The sequence below is a fragment of the Manis javanica genome, chromosome 16, assembly GCF_040802235.1.
Source record: "Manis javanica isolate MJ-LG chromosome 16, MJ_LKY, whole genome shotgun sequence".
In the NCBI taxonomy this organism is placed as follows: domain Eukaryota; kingdom Metazoa; phylum Chordata; class Mammalia; order Pholidota; family Manidae; genus Manis; species Manis javanica.
In genome coordinates this window covers 12,451,656-12,472,206 of record NC_133171.1, presented here as the reverse complement: position 1 = coordinate 12,472,206, position 20,551 = coordinate 12,451,656, and the positions used below count along the sequence as shown (strand labels likewise).

Genomic DNA, 20,551 nt, shown 5'->3' with positions numbered 1-20,551 from the left:
CTATACAGATTTTCTGTTTCTTCCTGGGTCAACCTTGGAAAGTTGTATTTTTCTAGAAACTTGTCCATGTCTTCTAGATTGTCCACTTTGTTAGCATATAATTTTTCATAGTATTCTCTAATAATTCTTTGTATTTCTGTGGTGTCCATAGTGATTTTTCCTTTCTCATTTATGATTCTGTTTATGTGAGTAGACTCTCTTTTCTTCTTGATAAGTCTGGCTAGGGGTTTATCTATTTTGTTTATTTTCTCAAAGAACCACCTCTTGCTTTCATTGATTCTTTCTATTGTTTTATTCTTTTCAATTTTATTTATTTATGCTCTAATTGTTATTATGTCCATCCTTCTACTGACTTTGGGCCTCATTTGTTCTTTTTCTAGTTTTGTTAATTGTGAGTTTAGACTGTTCATTTGGGATTGTTCTTCTCAGCTGAGGTAGGCCTGTATTGCAATATACGTCACCCATAGCACAGCCTTTGCTGCATCCCACAGATTTTCTGGTGTTGAATTATTGTTGTCATTTGTCTCCATATATTGCTTGATCTCTGTTTTTATTTGGTCATTGATCCATTGATTATTTAGGACCATGTTATAAAGTCTCCATGTGTTTGTGGGCTCTTTCATTTTCTTTGTGTAATTTATTTCTAGTTTCATACCTTTGTGATCTGAGAGGCTGATTGGTACAATTTCAGTCTTTTTGAATTTTGCTGAGGCTCCTTTTGTGGCCTAGTATATGATCTGTTTTTGAAAATGTTCCATGTGTACTTGAGAAGAATGTATATCCTGTTGCTTTTTGGATGGAGTGTTCTGTAGATGTCTGTTAGATCCATCTCTTCTAATATATTGTTCTGTACCTCTGTCTCCTTACTTATTTTCTGTCTGGTTGATCTGTCCTTCAAAGTGAGTGATGTGTTGAAGTCTCCTAAAATGAATGCATTGCATTCTATTTCCCCCTTGAATTCTGATAGTATTTGTTCCACATATGTAGGTGATCCTGTGTTGGGTGCATAGATATTTATAATAGTTATATCCTCTTGTTAGACTGGCCCCTTTTTCATTATGTAATGTCCTTCCTTGTCTCTTGTTACTTTCTTTGTTTTGAAGTCTAGTTTGTCTGATACAAGTGCTGCAACTCCTACTTTTTTCTCCATATTAGTTACATGAAGTATCTTTTTCCATCCCTTTACTTTGAGTCTGTGTATGTCTTTAGGTTTGAAGTGAGTCTCTTGTAGGCAGCATGTTGACGGGTCTAGTTTTTTTTATCCATTCAGTAACTCTATGTCTTTTAGTTGGTACATTCAGACCATTTACATTTAGGGTGATTATCGATAGGTATGTACTTATTGCCATTGCAGGCTTTAGATTCATGGTTACCAAATTTTCAGCGGTAATTCCCTTACTATCTAACAGTCTAATTTATCTTACTTCATATGGTATTACAAACAACCTAAAGGTTCTTTGGTTTTTTTCTCCTCCTTTTTCTTCCTCCTTCATTCTTTATATATTAGGTATCATATTCTGTACTCTTTTGTCTATGCTTTGATCGACTTTGGGAGTAATTGATTTGATTTTGCATTTGCTTAGTAATTAACTGTTCTACTTTCTTTACTGTGGTTTTACTTTGCCTGGTGACTGCTATTTAGCCTTAGGAATACTTCCATCTATAGCAGTCCCTCCAAAATGCACTGTAGAGGTAGTTTATCAGAGGTAACTCTCTCAGCTCTTGCTTATCTGAAAATTTTTTAATACCTCCTTCAAATTTAAATGATAACCTTGATGCATAGAGGATTCTTGGTTTGAGGCCCTTCTGTTTCATTGAATTAAATATATCATGCCACTCCCTTCTGGCCTGTAAGGTTTTTGTTGAGAAATCTGATGATAGCCTGATGGGTTTTCCTTTGTATGTGATCTTTTTTTCTCTCTAGCTTCTTTTAAAGGTGTGTTCTTATCCTTGATCTTTCCCATTTTAATTATTATGTGTCTTGGTGTTGTCTTTCTTGGGTCCCTTGTGTTGGGAGATGTGTGCACCTCCATGGCCTGAGAGACTATCTCCTTCCCCAGATTGGGGAAGTTTTCAGCAATTACCTCCTCAAATACACTTTCTATCCCCTTTTCTCTCTGTTCTTTTTCTGGTATCCCTATAATCTGAACGCTGTTCTGTTTGGATTGATCACACAGTTCTCTCAATATTCTTTCATTCTTAGAGATCATTTTTTCTCTCTGTGCCTCAGCTTCTTTGTATTCCTCTTCTCTAATTTCTCTTGCATTTACTGTCTCTTCTACTACATCTAATCTGCTTTTAGATCCCTCCATTTTATGTTGCATTTCAAATATGGAATTTCTTAATGATTGAATCTCCATCCTAAATTCATCCCTGAGTTCTTGAATATTTTTCTGTACCTCCATGAACATGTTTATGATTTTTATTTTGAACTCTCTTTCAGGAAGATTGGTGAGTTCAGTTTCATTTGGCCCTTTTTCTGGCATTTGTGAGATTTTGGTCTGAACCACGTTCCTTTGACCTTTCGTATTTCTATGTGGTGCACTCTAGTGCCCTGAAGCTCTAGTCTCTGGAGCTGCTCAGCCCCTGTAGTGAGGTCGGGGATCGCAGGGGAGCAGTGCTGGTGCCCTGTTTCATGAGGTCTGCTCTGTTCTCCAGGTGTATGCAGTCTGGTGCAGCCTTCTTTCATGTTGCTCTTTTAGGATTAGTTGTATTAACTGTATTTTCATATAATATGTAGTTTTGGGAGGAATTCTGTCTCACCTCTTACCTCACCATGTTGAATTGCTCTCTCTAAATTATTTTTTTTTACATGTATTGAAGTTTCTTTCCTCCTGTAGCAGTAGGTTCCAATATTACTGTTACAATAAATGTTTTCTTAAATAAAATGCTTCCCTTTTCATCTCTTTCCATCAAGGACATAACAAAGTCAGCATCTAGGAAATAATTATGATAACAAAAACATTATGCTCATGGGTAATACCAAGTCAAGAGCAATTCAGCCTTCCAGAAGAACAAAGCTTAGATACTATTTATATTGGGATTTTTTATATGTAGCAACCAAAAATTAAAGGCAGAATGATTAAATCTAAATTTATTCAAGCATAATTTTAAAAGTACTGAGTTGGAGAGTGACTTTTCAATTGAAATCCTGTTTTTTATGAATGAAGACGTTGTGCAGAAACACATTTGAAATAAGTGTAAATAAACAAGTTGAATGGAACACTGCTTCCCAAAAGTTACGTAGATGGAACATGTGGCCATCAGTGCTTCCTGGGATTAAAAAGCAGACCAGTTAGAATTCTCTGAGGTTCTCCTGCTCCTCTGGTGTACAGTAATTGTCTCTGCTTTTGTGCTCCCATCCCTCCTTTCCTACTAGCACCAGTCCCCTCAGCCTTGTGTTAATTTGGTTGCTGGTTGGGCACATAGCCATCTCCCCTTAGAGTCTGTGGTCCCAGATTGTGCCTTGTCCCCTTTGCAACTGCCTTTTCAGCACTGAGTCCAGAGCTTGATACATGATTAGTCCCATACGCTCCTAGACAGAGCAAAGTTCTGGAAGTCTTGTTTGGTCTCTAGCTATGTTCACCTGAGCTCATCAGCACAAGGAGCAGAAACCAATTGAAAAAAAATTCTGGTGAAAAGGGATATATCATAAGGAGCATGAGGGTACTTCACAGGAACTGGGAAGTGAAGTCTGTTTTCCTGTGTGCCTGTGCATCCCCCTCACCCCTTCCAGCCTTGTAGCCTCTCTTTTCTCAATTCTAAACCCAACTAGGTCTCCTCCATGCTCAGCTCTGCAAAGCTACTTCTCCTGCAGGGCCCACTTTGGCTTTACCAGGGCTGGCTAACCCTCTGTGACAGTTACACATTCCCAGTGCTCAGTGCTGACCTGCTCATTCAGTCTCTGGGTCCTTTGCTACAGACTTCTTTGAGATGCTGATTGACCCAGAGTATGTCAGGTCTACATCATGATAAGGCAGTTGGGAAAGAGGGAAGGCACAGGGAGAGGTCACTTGGCTTAAGTATAGCTGCCTTGATCCACTTCTTCAGCAAATGCTTTGGGTAGGAATAGTCTTGCTTAAGAGGAAGGTTCCAGAAAGCTTCCATGTCTGACGTCTTCTCGATACCACCTGGAGTTTATATCTCAGAAGTTCTTTCTTAACTCAGATTTTGGACTTTTAAAACCCATTTCCTATGATACTGAGAGTTCATTATCCAGGCACATCATCTACCTTGTTTACCCCTACCTGGCATACTCTTATACTCTAGCATAGTGCTTGGCACCTAGGAGGCATTCTATAAATATTTATTGACTGACTGGTGAGGTTCCCAGGTTAGCCCACTAAAGTCCATGCAGCTATTTCTAACAACCATTTTTATAGTATGGTTTCTCCAGGAAAATATATTCCAAGTCACACCCATTGGGAAAATACATGCTAGTGTAATACAATAAAAAGAACACCAAGAGGGGAATCAAGGATCTAGTCCTGGCTCTGGCTCTACGTAGGTCACATAATTTCTCTGGTCTCAGTTGCTTCATTTTTGAAATAAGTTGAATTGAATGAGAATATCTCTGAGGCTCCTTTCAGCTATAAAATTCTATGGCTCTGACTAACAGAAGCAGGATTAAATTCATTCCACCCTTTCAATCTTCCCTCCCCATGCCATATGGGTTGCAAAAGTTTGGTCATGGAGATGAGCTAGATCCTCCCAGGCACCAATAACCCTCTCAAGCTACATAATCTTGGTGGTTATCATTGTCATCATCTCGATAAATAATAGTCCTCAAGCACTTACTGTATCTCAGGCACTGGTCCAGCCTCTTTACATACATTAACTAATTTAATCCTAAAACAACCAGATGAGGCAGGTACTTTTATTGCTCTTATATATCTGAGGCCCCAGAAGATTAAGGAACTTGTCAAAAGTTGCCCAGCAAGTCCTGGAACTGGGGTTTAAAACAAAGGCGGCCTGATTACAAGCCTGAGCTCCAGCCATAAGAAGCAGTGGTTCATAGTGTGGTCCCAAAGCAGCAGCATCTTCCATACCCTGGAACTTGTCAGAAGGCCTTATTGAATCAGAAATTCTGGGGCCAAAGGAGGCGGCACCTGCGCTTTAACCTTCCAGCTAGGTCTGACACACACTAAAATTTGAGAGTTCCTGCCTCCTCTCTTCAGCACTGCACCCAAGTACCCATAAGTGGTTCTCTGGTTATTTATTCCCTTAGTATCCCAACTGGGGAGGCAGTGGTGTGGTATCACTGCCCATTTGTACATGGGCAAGCATGTAAATGTCAGACGATCGTAAATTAGGAGCTGGTTATACTACTTTTCAAGCTCTCCTCGTTGACATCACTGATGAAGTCATTACAGGAAATCAGGAGGCAGAGACAGTTACAAAGGAGGGAGGAGAGGGGGGTTATTCTTCCGTCTGTGGCACAAAGGCGAGAAGGCTTCCCCCGTGAGCCCAGCAGCATGTTCAGACAGGCTGAGTGAACAGGATTAGGGCAGCAGACCACAGCAGGTGGCCCTCCCTCCTTCATGAGGCCGGCTCTTCAGCCTGCAGTGTCCCATGCAGTGTCCCTGGCCACGGGTGGTTACTGAGCACTTGAAGTGTGCCCAGTCCGAACTGAGGTATGCTGTAAGCGGACTTTGAAGATTTAGTACATAGAAAAATAATGTAAAATAATCTTGCAATATTTTATATTGAAATGAAAAAGTATTATATATATTGGATTAAATACAAAATTAGCTTCACCTTTTCTTTTTACTTTTCTAATGTGGATAATAGAAAATCTTAAATTATATTATATTCCCACTGGGTAGCACTGTTTTAGATTAGACTTGTTAAGTCCTATCTATGTCTACCTTAATACATGTAGTATGGTGTGAATAATGGGTTTTGTTTATTGGTAACAATGACTGTTAATAATGGAACTGGGAGACCTATGGCAAGGCTAGGATCTGTTACTCAAGAGAGCTAGAATGAGTCCAGAAGCTGGATTCCAAAGGTCAGAATCAGATGGAGAGCAGAAGCAGGTGACCAGGTAGGTTCGAGGGGTAAGGTCACTGGAGAGTCAGAGCTGGCTTCCCGAGAACGTGTGTAGGCAGCACAGCCAGGAGCCAGGAGCAGGGAGATGGGCAGTCAGGTGGTCATGAGTGTAAGGTGACTTCCTGATGCATACCTGGAGCTTTTATATTGTTCCTGCTGAGCCAGGAACTAATTCTAGAATGGCTTGTCTGGGTGTGCACGTGGGAGCAAGTAATTGAAAACACCTGGCTGAGGTAGGTGGCTTGGCATGCTCCAGGGACAACCACTCTTGAAAGTATGTTGTGACAGTGATGATGTTCGGGCCAAGTTAGAGCATTTGTTAAATTACAGTGACCTGAAAGTGAGTTTCCATATTCCAGGTGTTAGTCTGTGAATTACTGTTGTCCAACATATAAACCTCACTATCACTACACAGTGTTAAAGATATAGAGAGAGAGAGATATAATAGATATATAGATATAGATATGTATATATGTCAAAAGACAGAACTTATATAGAAACTATAATTTGAAGCAATAATGCTTATATTAAAAGCAAATGTAGTCACTTCATTACCATATTGAAACAATCAGCTTATATTACAGTCATCACAAGACACCCCCTTGTAGTAGATTTTTTTCTAGAGGTGACAGTAATCATCCTTCCTATCCTACATGCCCTTTTGCAGTGTGACTTTACCACTCTTCTCATAAAGAGGGAGATCTGTGTCCCCTTTGGGCTGACCCTATAGCCAGTAGTATGTAGAGAAAGTGACACTGGATCATTTCCAGCCAAGGCCTTATGTCACCTTGCAGCTTCTGCTTTATAAAGAAATTTGAGCTAGACCGGTGAATAGTGAAAGACCGTGGGGGTGATGGGAGCACATGCCATCTGGGTCCTGCAGCCCCAGTCAAATCACCTTGGCCAGCACCACATGGAACAGAGATGAGCCCACCTCCCAGCTCTCCTGAATTCCTCACTCTCAGGATCCTGAGCAATAAAATGGTTTAAATCACCAAGTTTTAGGATAGCTTATTCAGCAGCATTAGACGAGTGAAACAAACTTTATTTGTATGTGCATTTGTCATTAAAATTCTTTCATGTATTATTTACATGGTTACATAACTTTGGGATATATGTAACTGGTAAAAATCATTCTTTATGCACTCACTCAGAATATATTATGCTGAGCACATATACGTAATACAGGGTGTAGATTTTGCTCAAATTAATTTCCAGTTGTAATGGGCTACAAAATGATATTCATAGGAATGGAGAACATCTTTGTAGACACCAGCTTTATACTCTAATGGCAGGAAGCTGCTGCTGAAGGAGAAACCCTATTTTACTGTCTGTGGCACAGCCACCTTGCTGTGGGGCAGTGCATTTTGTGACCTGGGGTGGAGGCAGAGGGGAGCAGTAATCGCCAAACAGCACCACAGTGATTTATGGGCTATTCTGTGAACCACACTAACCAACCAACCAGTGAAACATGAGGGCAGCCATTTCCTGGGGCAGAGAATTATGATGATTTGATGAGAGAGTTTTGGGAGAAGTTTAAAATGAAGCTGCAGGCTGCCCTCAGTGCACTTTCCTGCTCCTTCTCATGTGATTCTCCTGCAAACATCCTTTTTCAAATAAGAATAAGCCTTATTCAAGGAGTACTAAAAGTTGGAAAGGCAACTCCTCCTGAGGTGGGAGTAGGGCGAAAAAAAAGGGCAAAACAAATGAATAGCATGTATTGTGAGGAGTTTCATTCAAAGAAAAATATGGAGCTGGAGATCAGATCATTGTTCTCCATAGATTCAGAGAAATTATTAACATATTTTTGTTCAATTTGCTAAAAACACAAGTGGACAGATTACAGTCCATGGGCCAGTTGCCTGTTTTTGTAAATAATGTTTTATTCAAACACAGCCATATCCTCGTTTCTGTATTTTCTATGCTTGTTTTTGTGCCACAGCAGAAGAACTGAGTAGTTGTGTTAGACACCATATGCCCATAAGCCTACATTATTTCCTATTTGGCCCTTTAAGAAAAAGTTTGCTGACCCCTGGCTTAAGGAAAATAAATGAAAGAGTTAAGCTGGAAGTAATCAGGAAAGTTATGAAAGAAAATGAAAATCATTCCAGAGACTGAAGCCACATTAGCAATGAAATTTAAAATAGATGTTATTAGGTGAACAGTAGGAGGAAATCATATACAATAATATGAAAATGAACAAGCCTAAAAATTATTAGATAGGATATACTAGACATAGAAGAAAGAAGAAAAGAAATACAACACATGCATAATTGGCATGCCTGGAACAGAAATAGAACAAATAGAAGAGATCAAATATACTCAAAAATTAATAGAACAAATAAATACATAACTTGAACCTGCATATTGGAAGAACAGATGGTGTCTCAGAAAAACTGATTCTGAATGATTAACACAAGACTAAGTGCTTTTAGTTTTTATATTGTTTCCAGGGATGAGAAAAACTAACCCCAGCATTGGAATTTGTAAACTGGTATACCTGACTGGAATAAAAGGATAAAGGGCAAGACAAATTTTGACATAGCCTTTCTATTAGTGCACGTGATGACAATGTACAATGATATGTTAATGGCAAAAATAAGAAGCAGGACCTTTATAGCATCCTAAATTGTGTTCTATGATTTTTGGTGTTTTTATTAATTTATTATCTAAAGATTTTTCTTTCCTGTTCAGTACTTCCGCATCTTTAAAATTTCTGAAGCAGCTAATCAAGAATCCACAAACAGTATTTTTACCCTTGAAGAAAATAGACTGAGAGGGCCTTAAATCCAGCCTTTGGTTTTATGCTATATGATTTTGTTGATTTAGTTTTATTAGTCATTTGGTACCAATTTCCTAACTGTGTCACAGTAGGGGCACTCTTCCAGGCTAACTTCATATCTACCTGTGGGGGTCCCACAAAGCATAAGGCCTGTCTTAGCACAGGACTGCTTGGAAGTCCTGACCCAAGCTGTAAATAACAGGCTCTCACCATGAAAACAGTTACTGGACAAAATTTAAAGGCAAAAACATATGTGAATGGGTCCACAGTTGGCATCCTTTATTAGAAATTTTAATTTTCATTTGTTCCAATTCCCAGGATTTCTTTTAGAATTATTTCATAGACTTTTTCTCCTGAAACATATATAGTTCTGCTTTTAGATTAGTTTTATGACAGTAGCTCATAAAGCACGAAATCACAGGACTGAAAAAGCAGCAGTCAAATAAACATAGTTAAACATAACCTTGATTAACAAATCTTGTTATTCATGGATGACAGCTCAGTTAATAAGTGTTTGTGGCTTGGATACTGAACTGAAGGTTAATGGCGAGGTGGAAGCAGCTGTAGAATCCAAATTTTTAAGACAAACACACATCACACCCCAAAAGGCATGCATGGAATCAGGTGTAGTTAGTCAGCTGTGGTGATGCACTTCGGCTGTTCTCCTTCACTGGTCCATCTGTGAACAGAGCTACCAAGTCAAGGAAGGAGGAATGACCCTTCCTGTCCACTTCCACATTCATGCTTTGAATGACCAAAGAGTAGATTGTGGGAGAGGAATATTTTCATTTGAATTTTTTTCATTATAAAGTTTTATTTTGATTTCTCTACATCAGATTTGTAGAACAGACAGGTTAATTGTAGAGTTACAAGAGAGGCATGTCCAAACCAAACCTTACTAAAATTTGTAACCGTCTGTACTTAGACTTAAAATGTCAATGGTATGGAGTCAAATTTCCCCTCAACTTCATGTGCCTTAAAAGCAAAACAAATGTGAATCATGACTTGAAAATGGCATTGTTCGTTTTCCACTAAGGGATGTTTGTATGTTGAAGAATCTGAAGCCTTGGTATATTCCTTAACTGATTGTCTTTTCGCTCTGTGGGATGGATTAAAAAGCAGGAGATTTTTTCATTTGCCCTGGTGATCAGGTCACGGCTGAAAGGAAGTAAGTACCCGAGGAAGTGGATAAATCAGTCATACCCTTAAGGGCACTGAAAGAATGTGGGAAGACTATCATCTTTTTTCTTCTTTATTCCTTGAGAGACAGAGAAAGATGATTGACATCTAAAACATGTAACCTCAAAATCGCTTCTGTATTCAGAAGACAAAACTGGGTGGCCATTTGATCACAGATTGTGCCCTGACTGTGTCATGGGTCATGTGTTCAGCATGTGAACAGGAAGGTGAGAAGTGGTGAACCTTTGCCTCAGTGGTGCCATCCGTCAGAGACTAAATGGACCAGATCAACGTGTGCAGCTGTATAAGGAGGTAGATGGCTGAGTACTGCTCACACAGGGTCCTTTGTGTCCTGGACATGACCTAGCATTATGATGGCATGCCCTGGGCCTCGGCTTTGTGGCAAATTACTAACCCATTATCACACCAGAGCACAGGATCATTTATCTTCTAATCCAGAGTGTCACCTGTTCTTCATTTACCAGTCAATAACCATTAATTATGGTCAGTGGAAATTTAAACAAAGCCCTTTCCCTCTGTTCAAACCGGTAAACTATTCAATAATAACAAATAAATCTGGAGTTGTATATCCTTTCCCTTCCCATTCCCAGACTGGAGTCTGGTACAATATGAACTTTAGAGGAAATGCCTAGAAATTGATAGGTCAAAGGCCGCAGATAGTCTGATGGAAAAGAAAAGAGCAGATTCTTGGCACTCGCCGCAGTGAAAGTGAGAGGCTCCTACCGATTCCCAGATTCCTGTCAGGGAACAAAACAGGCACCAAGGAGCTTGTGCCCAGTGTTCAAAGTGATCCACCATGAACTGGTGATCATATTTTCTCCTTTTATTTATAGCAAGCCCTTGCTTTCTTTCACATAACTCCAATTTCTATTTTTTTTCAAAACCAATTCTAGCACAACATAGTGTTTCAAAAGAAATAAAATAAGCTCAGCAGTCCTGAAAGACCTATTTTAAATGTTGTTTTTAGAATAGAAATTTGAGTAAAACACATTTAAGTATATATACTAATCCCTCAGAAAAACATTGCAATAGAAATTCTAGCCAGAAGCATAATTTAATTTTTCCTAAAAATCTTGAAAGTATTGTGAAGAAAACCACAAAGTGTGTGTGTGTGTGTGTATGCATGCATGTGTGTCTGCATGCACGTGCTCGCGCAAGTGTGCCCGTACTCAGGGGAGGTGGGAAGTCAGCTTAGTTGGGGAAGGGTGGCCAAAGGGCAGGCCCCGGGAAGCCAACCGTACCGTGTGCCATTGGTGGCAAGGAAACACAGTGAGATAAAGGAATTCATTCCAAGGACTTGACGTGAGGCCCTTGTATGGGATCTTGGAGAGGTCGGAGTTCCCAGACAGGAGGGAAGAGGGCATTCTAGGCTACAGGAAGTTCATGTGAGAGACATAAAGAGGGGCCCCCTACCAGGCTGCTGCTAGTGCCCAAGGCCAAAGGCATCTCTCTGAGCTGCTGATGAACAATAAAGGGTGCTGAGCCCTGGGCTTGGCCTGAGCAGGGCTGCATTTCAGACCCCTCTCTTCCTCTCAGCCTAGTGCCTTTGACAGCATGCAGTGGCCCTGGTCAATAAAACAGTAATTTAGTATGAATATTAATGTAATTAGTATAAAATTTTTTAAGTTATGACTAAATTCATCACTGTGACTTCTTCATGCAAAATGAAACTGCCGATTGCTCGTTAATGTGAACAAAACTCTCTAAGCTAAGACAGTTTCATCAGTTACTTTTTAGTGTATCACTGACCTTAGTCAATTGCATTGTCCCATCCAGTGGCCACATTTGCAAGGCTTGTAAACTGCCTGAAGTCTCATCTCCCACAGAACAAAACTAAGATTTAAAACAATCTTTTAGTAAACCCCAAATACAAAATATTCACAAGAAATAACTTCAGGTAAAAGATAAATATTTACTTTTTATTTTATAGAAGGTTGCCACAGATTTAAGTGAATAAAAAGGAGTTATACATTTTTGGTTTCATTTTCTAAGAAAAAATAAGCTGCCCCCTTGATTCCAGCTGTTTTTCAGCTTAGCCAGTAGCAGCTGGGGAGACATCAACCAAAATAGTTTTCTTTAAATATTAGAACAAGGGTTCAGTGCATATGACATTGCGGACTGTGTTGTAACGAAGACCCTATTATTTTTACCTATTTTATTTTGAAAAGTGGCTGGGAGTGATGAAAGAAAGCATCAACTTTTTTTTCTTGCTTGTAGTTTCCTTAGACATGTTGTTGTCAGATACCAGCTACACTTAATTCTTTAAAAATCTGTGTCTTCTATCTATGTAAACAAAATTTTAAAGTTAATATGCAGTTCCAAGCTATGGAACTATTGGACTGTTAATAAAACACGGTTAATAAAAGTTATTATACGTCAGTGGAGCCGGGCGGTGACAGTTGCCACCATTTTGTGTCTTCAACACGCAGCTGCACTGTCACCCAACTAAACTTTGCATTCCTGTTGAAAATGTTTACCTGTGTGACCACCCACTGACGACCTCACCTTGCCTTACTGCCTGATGAGATCTTTCACTGCGGTGCAAATGCTTGCGTTGCCACTCAGCAACTTCTTAAAAGTGGGAGCACTATTCATTACAGGATTGTTTTTCTCTGAATGAGTCTTGATTACTTTGCTTTTTGATGTTGTCACGTTGATAAATTTTCAAATGTTTTGTTAAGAGATTTGGTTCTATTTTTGAGGATGAACATCTACCTTTCAATGATTTTTCCTTACCTTCCATACATGATATGAGGGAACATTAGTCAATGCTTTTTAAACTCTTCTTTTCTTAAATATACTATTAAAAAGTTATTCATTGCAGATACTCTTCAACATCTTGTTCCTCTAAATTGTAGTCCAAGGACCTGCTGCATGAGTCAGTTGGAGTGTTAAAGATCAAGATGCCTAAAAGATGTTCTCCAGTTTCCTAAGTCCAAATGTCTGTGACTGGCCCAGGCACCTACACTGAGAGGTTCCCCAGATTGAGAGCCATTACTGTAGTGGTTAGAATTTCGTATTAAATTCATGGTCATTTCTAGCTACTCTTGTTAGAGTATTTGAATAAGCTGTAAGACTAAGGTGGCTATTAATGCCTTGGTAGCCTGCATAAGTGAACCAAAACCTAAGGCACAGTGAATGCGCTTGAGTCCAAGAAAGTGAAATTTAGGAACAACCAGTCACAGCTAATTCTGCCTTCCCAAATAATCCAACTGCATAAGCTGTAGCCGATCAAATAATTTCTTTGCTTTAGTGTCTATTCCATAGAATCTTGCCCCTAGCTCCTGTTGGTAGAGCCTCCTAAACACCTTTGGTTTAACACTACCCTGTTCAAATCTGTATGTGCTCAAAGAAACCTGAAAAATTTAATGTGCCTCAGTTTACCTTTTAACAATGTCCATTCCAGTTATGTGCATTTGATAACATTGTGTTACCCTAGTGGCATCTGGTTGTGACTTTACCTTAGAATTGCCTCTCTTCCTAGGCCATGTGGCTGATGTTGCAGAATGATGAGCCAGAGGATTTTGTCATCGCTACGGGGGAGGTCCATAGTGTTCGGGAATTTGTAGAGAAGTCGTTTTTGCACATTGGAAAAACCATTGTGTAAGTATAACTGTGGGTTGTTTTCTGGTCATTTATCAGACATTTGCTGGCAGTGTACATATGTGCTTGCTGTTCTGTCTCAGTTTTGTCTTTTTCCCCTTTTACTCTTTTGTAAAACAATCTAGAGAGTTTAGGTACAAAGTAGGGACTTTGTTCTTCACGGAATTCCACCCTGTTATGTTCTATGTATAAGGTTTGTCACCATCTAAACTCAGTCTTTTAAAAATTTCTATTTCTTTTATTTTATATATATATTGTTTAAATTTTAATTTTTTTAAATCATGGTTTATACATATTTAGTATGATTTTACTGCAGCAAATTCTACTTTTATCAGGTAAAAGTGATAACATTATACAATCTTTTCAATACTTCCACTTCATGTTTTAAAATTTTGAAACCATAAAAAAAAGAAAAGTTTCCGATATTATAGTCTTCTCTGAGCCTTTGAGAGTAGGTTGCCAACCTGATGCCCCATCACCCTGGACTTTTGTGTATATCTCCTATAAACAGTGATACTCTCCTATATAAATGCAATACAACCATCAAAATCAGGAAATACACATTGATAAATTACTACTGCCTAATCCTCAGATCTCATTTGAGTTTTCAGTTGGGCCAATGCTATACTTTATGTCAGAATCATTTACTTAATACATTACATGAATTTTGAAGTAGATTTTTATTGCAGTATCTGAAAGATTTGTGAGAAATCATTATAGATTGAAGAGTCTTCTTTTCTTGGCTATATATTTTTTTATTGTGGCAAAATACATATAACATAAAACTGGTCATTTTAATAATTTCTAAGTATATAGTTTCAGGGCATTAAATACATTCACAATGTTATGCAACCATCATCACCATCCATCTCCAAGAGACATCTTCCCAAAGTGAAGCTCTGTCCCCATTAAACATTAACTCCCCATCCCCCTTCCCCAGGCCCTGGAAACCCCCATTCTACTTTCTATCTCTATGAATTTGACTACTCTAGGTAACCTGTATAAGTAGAATCATCCAATATTTGTCCTTTTATGACTGGTTTATTTCACTGGGCATAATTTCCTCAAGGTTCATCCATTCTTTGGCATCTGTCAGGATTTCCTTCCTTTTTAAGGCTGAATAATGCTCCATTGTATGTAAACAGCACAATTGGCTTCTCTGTTTACCGTGAATGAACTCTTGAGCTGCTTCCAACTTTGGGTTTTGGGGAATAATGCTGCCATGAACATTCATATACAAATATCTGTTTCAGTTCCTGCTTTCAGTTCTTTGGGATATATACTTAGGAGTGGAATCCCTGGGTCATATGGCAATTATATGTTTAACTTTTTGAGAAACTATCAAACTATTTTCGAGGTTCATTTTTAATGTATAAGAAAGTATTTCTACTTCTAGCTGTGATGGAGTAACAGAAATCAAATTAAACCTTCTATCTTAAAAAGCTAGGAAAATAAATAAAAATATACGAAACAACTGTTTAGACATTAGACAACAGGCAGTGCAGGACTGTGATCCCTGGAAGAAAAGATGTAAATGAGGTAAGCCCTGCAGTTATCCTGTCATTCTTCCTGGAGGCACAATCCTGACCATGTGCATAGAAGAGGAACTCCAGTACAGAAGAGCTGTTTTGCTGAGTTAAGGAGGTAGAGATCAGAATTCAGAGAGCCTGGGGCAACTTGACGTTGTGGGACAGAGTTCTAGAAAGCTGGGATCCACAAAGAAAAAGTTCTGAAAATCTTCATAAGGATCCCATTCAGTATTGAATAATAAGTTGTAAGTATGTAAGAAGAAGTTCCATAAGCTTGGACAAAGAACATGGACAAAGAACTATCTAAAAATTGAATGTTTGTTAGAGCTTACTCAAGTCTGAGAGGCATTTGAGTTTCAACCAGCCATAATGGAGGACCTTGTTCATCACTCAGAGAATACAAAAGTCTATGCCTCAGTAATGGGACTAGTCCCTAAAGTAATGGCTACTGTAGACTCAAAGTTTAAATTAAAACTTCAGAGAGATCAAACTGAACACAAACCTTCTGCCGTAATAGAGTCCAATGTTCCTCAAAAGAAAACAGTAAAATCTAGATGCAGCAACATAAAATTCTTAGTGTTCAGCATTCAATCAAAAATTAGTAGGAGTGTTAAGGAGCAGGAAAATGTAACCTATACCAAATCAATCAATACCGACAGACTGAAGAATAGTAAAAATGATGGCCTGAGCATACAAGGATGTCAAAATAGCTATTATAATTATGTTCAAGTATTTTAAGAAAAACATGAATATAGTGAGGAGAGGAAATATATATTTTTTTCAAAATCCAGATGGAACTTCTAGAGATGAAAAACTAAGTATCTGAAATGAAAAATTCACTGTTGGCATTAAAAGCAGAATAGATACTGTAGAAGAAAAGACTAGTGAACTTAAAGACATAATAACAGAAATGATCCAAGATGAAATACAGAAAAAAAAGCTGGAGGAAAAAAATAAAAGAAGAGACTCTCAGTGATTAGTGGAACAAAATCAAACAATCAGATATATCTGTAATTGGAGTCCCAGGGAAAGTGCAGAAGGGGCCAGCAAAATAATTAAATAGTGGCCAAAATTTTCTCGAATTGGATGAAAACAATGAATCACAGATCCTCAAGAAGCTTAATAAATACCAAGTAGGAGAAACCCAAAGAAAAATCTCACAAGGGTATATCATAATCAAATTACTGAAAATAAATTCTAAGAGAAAAACAAAAGCAGCCAAGGAAAATAGAGAATTTTTTACAAAGAAACAAATGTAAGAAAGCCTTGTTATCAGAAACTGTGCAAAGCAGAAGACAATGGAGCAGCATTTTTAAACTGCTGAAAGAAACCTACAACCTAGAATTCTATACCCAGGACAACTATTTAAAAAATGAAGGTGAGTAAGGACTTTTTTCAGACAAAAGCAGATGGTTTATTGCCAGCAAAAATTTAGACAGAGGAAAGTGTAACTCCTTAGAAGCTTGGATCTGTGTGGAAGAGTCAAGAGCAAGACAAATAGTAAATATGTGGGAAAATACAAAAGGTTTTTACCCTCATTTTAAAATTTCTTTTAAAGGTAATTGACTGTTGAAAGTAAAAACAATAGCAATGTATTGTGAGGTTTCTGATATATATATAAATCAGTTGTATGACAACAGTACTATGAAGGATGGTGCAGGATAGAAGCATTTCATCATTTTATTTTTTGTAAGATTTTTACATGAGATGTGAACTGGTATAAAATTACTTGAAGATAGACTGCAATAAGTTAAAGTATGTACTTTAAAGTGTACACTCTAAAGAAACTACTGAAACAAAACAAACTGAAAGATAACAATAAACTAATAGTACAGTTAAAATGAAATCCTAAAAAATAATCTAAAAGAAAGCAGGAAAGAGAGAGTGGGAACAAATAACAGATAAGACAAATATAAAACAAATACTAACTATACTGATAATTATACCCATTGTAGATATTCTAAATACTCTAAAAGGGAGATACTGTTCAACTTGATAAAGAAGCAGTGTGATATCTACAAGAGACACACTTTAAATATAAACACATAAATAAGTTAAAAGCAAAAAGATTTTTAAAAACATACAAACAGTAATCATAAGAAAGCTGGAGTGGCCGTATGTATGTCAGACAAATGAACTCATTTAAGAAGTATAAAGAGTCATTTCATAATTTTAAAGGGATTGATTCATCATGAAGACAAAACAAGTTTACATGTTTATATTCCAAGTTAGTTACTTCAAATACTGACAGAACTGAGGAAAACAGACAAACTGTATTTGGATACTTCAACACTCTTCTCTCCAAAACTGACAGAACAGGTAGACAGAAAATCTTTGAGGATAAAGAAGACCTGAACATGATAAACCTACTTGACCTAATTGACATTTATAGAATATGCCACCCGTCAAGGCAAAACAGCAGAATACACATTCAGGTGCACTTAAACAGTCACCAAGAGACCAATTCTGTGCCATAAAAGAAGTCTATAAATTTTGAAGAATTAAAATTGCATGAATATATTTTCTTACCAAAATGAAATTTAACTAGAAATCAATGATGGAAGAATATTAAAAACCCCAAACTATTTAGAAACCAACAACACACTTGTAAAAAACTCACAGGTCAAAGAAGAAATCACAAGTGAAATTAGAACGTATTTGTAAGTAAATGAAAATGAAAACAGTGTAATAAAATTGCTTTGGCTTGAAGAGAAGGTGGTAATTTTGAGTTCTGATATTAAAAAAGAAGAAAAATATTTCGTGTATATGTACCTCATCTTCTTTATCCATTAATCTAGCAATGGGCATTTGAGTTGTTTACATATCTTTGCTATTGTAAATAATGCTACAGTGAACAGAGGTGTGAATTTATCTTTTTGAATTAATGATTTTGTCTTCTTTAGGTAAATTCCCAGAAGTGGAATTGCTGGGTCATATATTTATTTCTCATTTAAGTGTTTTAAGGAACCTCCATATTGTTTTCCACAGTGGCCGGACCAATTTACATTCCCACCAACTGTGTAGGAGGCTCCCTTTTCTCCATATCCTCGCCAACACTTGTTATTTCTTGTCTTTTAGATAGTAGCCATTCTGAGGTGATACCTCATTTTGGTTTTGATTTCTAAAATTTTCCTAATGATTAATGATGTTGAGCATCTTTTCCTGTGCCTGTTGGCCATCTATATTGCTGTTTTGGAAAAATCTGTCTTCAGGTCTTCTGCCATTTTTTAATTGAATTATTTGTTTTTCTGGTATTGAGTTTTATGAGTTCTTTATATATATATATATAAATCTTAATAATTCTTTATCTGCTAAAGAAACTGAATTTCAAACATTAAGGAAGAATATAATGCCCTTTCTATAAATACTTAGAAGAGAGAATACTTCCTAACTCATATTATGAAACCAGGATTACTCTGATTTTAAAAACAAAAACATTGTAAGAAATGTACAGGCTAGTATTTCCACATGAACATAGAAACAAAAAATCACTAACAAATTAGAAAATTGAGTCTAGCAATATAAAAATAGCAAGTTGATACACTATGGCTAAGTGGGATTTATCCTAGGAATGCAAAGTTAGTTTAACATTTGAAAATCAGTGTAATTCACCATATTAAGAAGACAGAGAGAGAAACCATATTATTTTTTTCAAAAAATGAGGAAAAGCATTTCACTAAATTCAACAACTATTTATTAATTAAAAAATAAATAAATAAAACTCTCAACTGAAGGAAATTTCCTCAAGCTGATAAGTGGTCTCTGAGAAAAACCCACAATTCAGTATACTTAAAATTGACAGACTGAATGCTTTTGTCTGAAAAATCAGGATCAAGGCAAGGATGTATGTTTTGAGCATTGCTTTTCAGCATTGTCCTAGAGATCCTAGCCAAAAATAAAACAAGAAAAAGAAATGAAAGGAAGAAGTATATCTGTCTTTATTCACAGATAGCATGATGGAGTACATAAATTACCTAAATAATCTAACAAAATTGCTACTTAAACAAATATATTTACAATGTCACAAGGTACAAAGTCTATATATAAAAATCTATTTTATTTCCATATACTATCAAGGAACAATTGGAAATCTAAATTTTTTAAGAAGCATAATACTGCTTATATTAGAAACAGAAAAACATGAAATACCTATAGATGAATTTCATAAAAATATATGAAAGATTTATGCATTGTAATCTAAAAACCATTGATGGAAGAAAACCACTAAGTAAATGGAGAGATGAACCACGTTCTTGGATTAGAGGATTGAATGTTTGTAAATGCTGGGTCTCTTCAAATTAATATATAGATTAAGTTCAATCCCAGTCAAAATCACAGGCTCTTTTCTGGTAGAAATTCACAAGCTGATTCTAAAATTTATATGGAAATGCAAAGGACCTAGAATCATTTTGAAAAAGAAGATATAAGCTGGACAACATTTACTCCCTGATTTTAAGACTTTTTTAACGCTTAATCTGCATGGTATTGTCACAAGTATAGACTTATAGATCGATGGGGCAGAATATAAAGCTGAGAAATAAACTCACACTTGTGTGACCTATTGAATTTCTATAAAGATGTCAAGGTAATTAACTGGGAAAATACAGTCTGTCAACAAATGGTGGCTGGGATTATAAATAGCCATATTGGGGGAAAAAAGTAAAAACTCAACCTATAAATCACACCACACACACACATTTATTGAAACAGATCATAGATCTAAATGTAAGAGCCAAAACTAAAAACTGTTAGACGAAAACAGGAGAAAAACTTTGCAACCTTGGAGTAGGTAAAGATTTCTTAGGTTATTTTTCTATTATTGAGTTATTATAAGGTTTTTTTATGTTTTACAAATATATTATTTCAGTCCATGACTTGCCTTTTCAGTTTCTTAACAATACCTTTCAAACAGCAAAAATTTTACATTTTCATGTAGTTCGATTCATCGTTCTTAATGGCTTTTTGTTTTGTGTGTGTGTTTGCATTCAGTGTTTAGATCGATTTAGGGTAGAGGCAAGGATTTCTTAGGACACCAAAACAAGAACCATGCAAGAAAAAATAACAAAATAATTATCACAGTAAAAACCTCTGCTCTTTTACCACTAAGAAAATGAAAAGGCCAACCGTAGTCTGATAGAAAATAAGTGTAATGCTAAAGGACTTGTATCTAGAACATGTAAAGATCTCCTATAACTCAAAGATAAGACAAATAACTGAATTAAAAAATGGACCAAATATATGAATAGATACTACACACAAGAAAATATACAAATGACTGCTTAGCACATGAAAAGATAATCAACATGTTAAGTCATCTAGAAAATACACATTAAAACAATATAATACCACTACACTCCCCTTAGAATCGCCAAAATGAAAGAGACTG

At 36.9% G+C, this 20,551-nt stretch overlaps 1 protein-coding gene across 1 annotated transcript in view; it reads left to right on the top strand.

The window, feature by feature from the left end:
• The window catches only part of GMDS (GDP-mannose 4,6-dehydratase), a 703,979-nt gene that overhangs the window by 568,194 nt on the left and 115,234 nt on the right, over positions 1-20,551 (top strand). Inside the window, exon 8 of the mRNA XM_037011686.2 lies at positions 13,518-13,636. Within this exon, the coding sequence (XP_036867581.1) occupies positions 13,518-13,636 (119 nt within the window). The remainder of the gene's footprint in view (positions 1-13,517; positions 13,637-20,551) is intronic.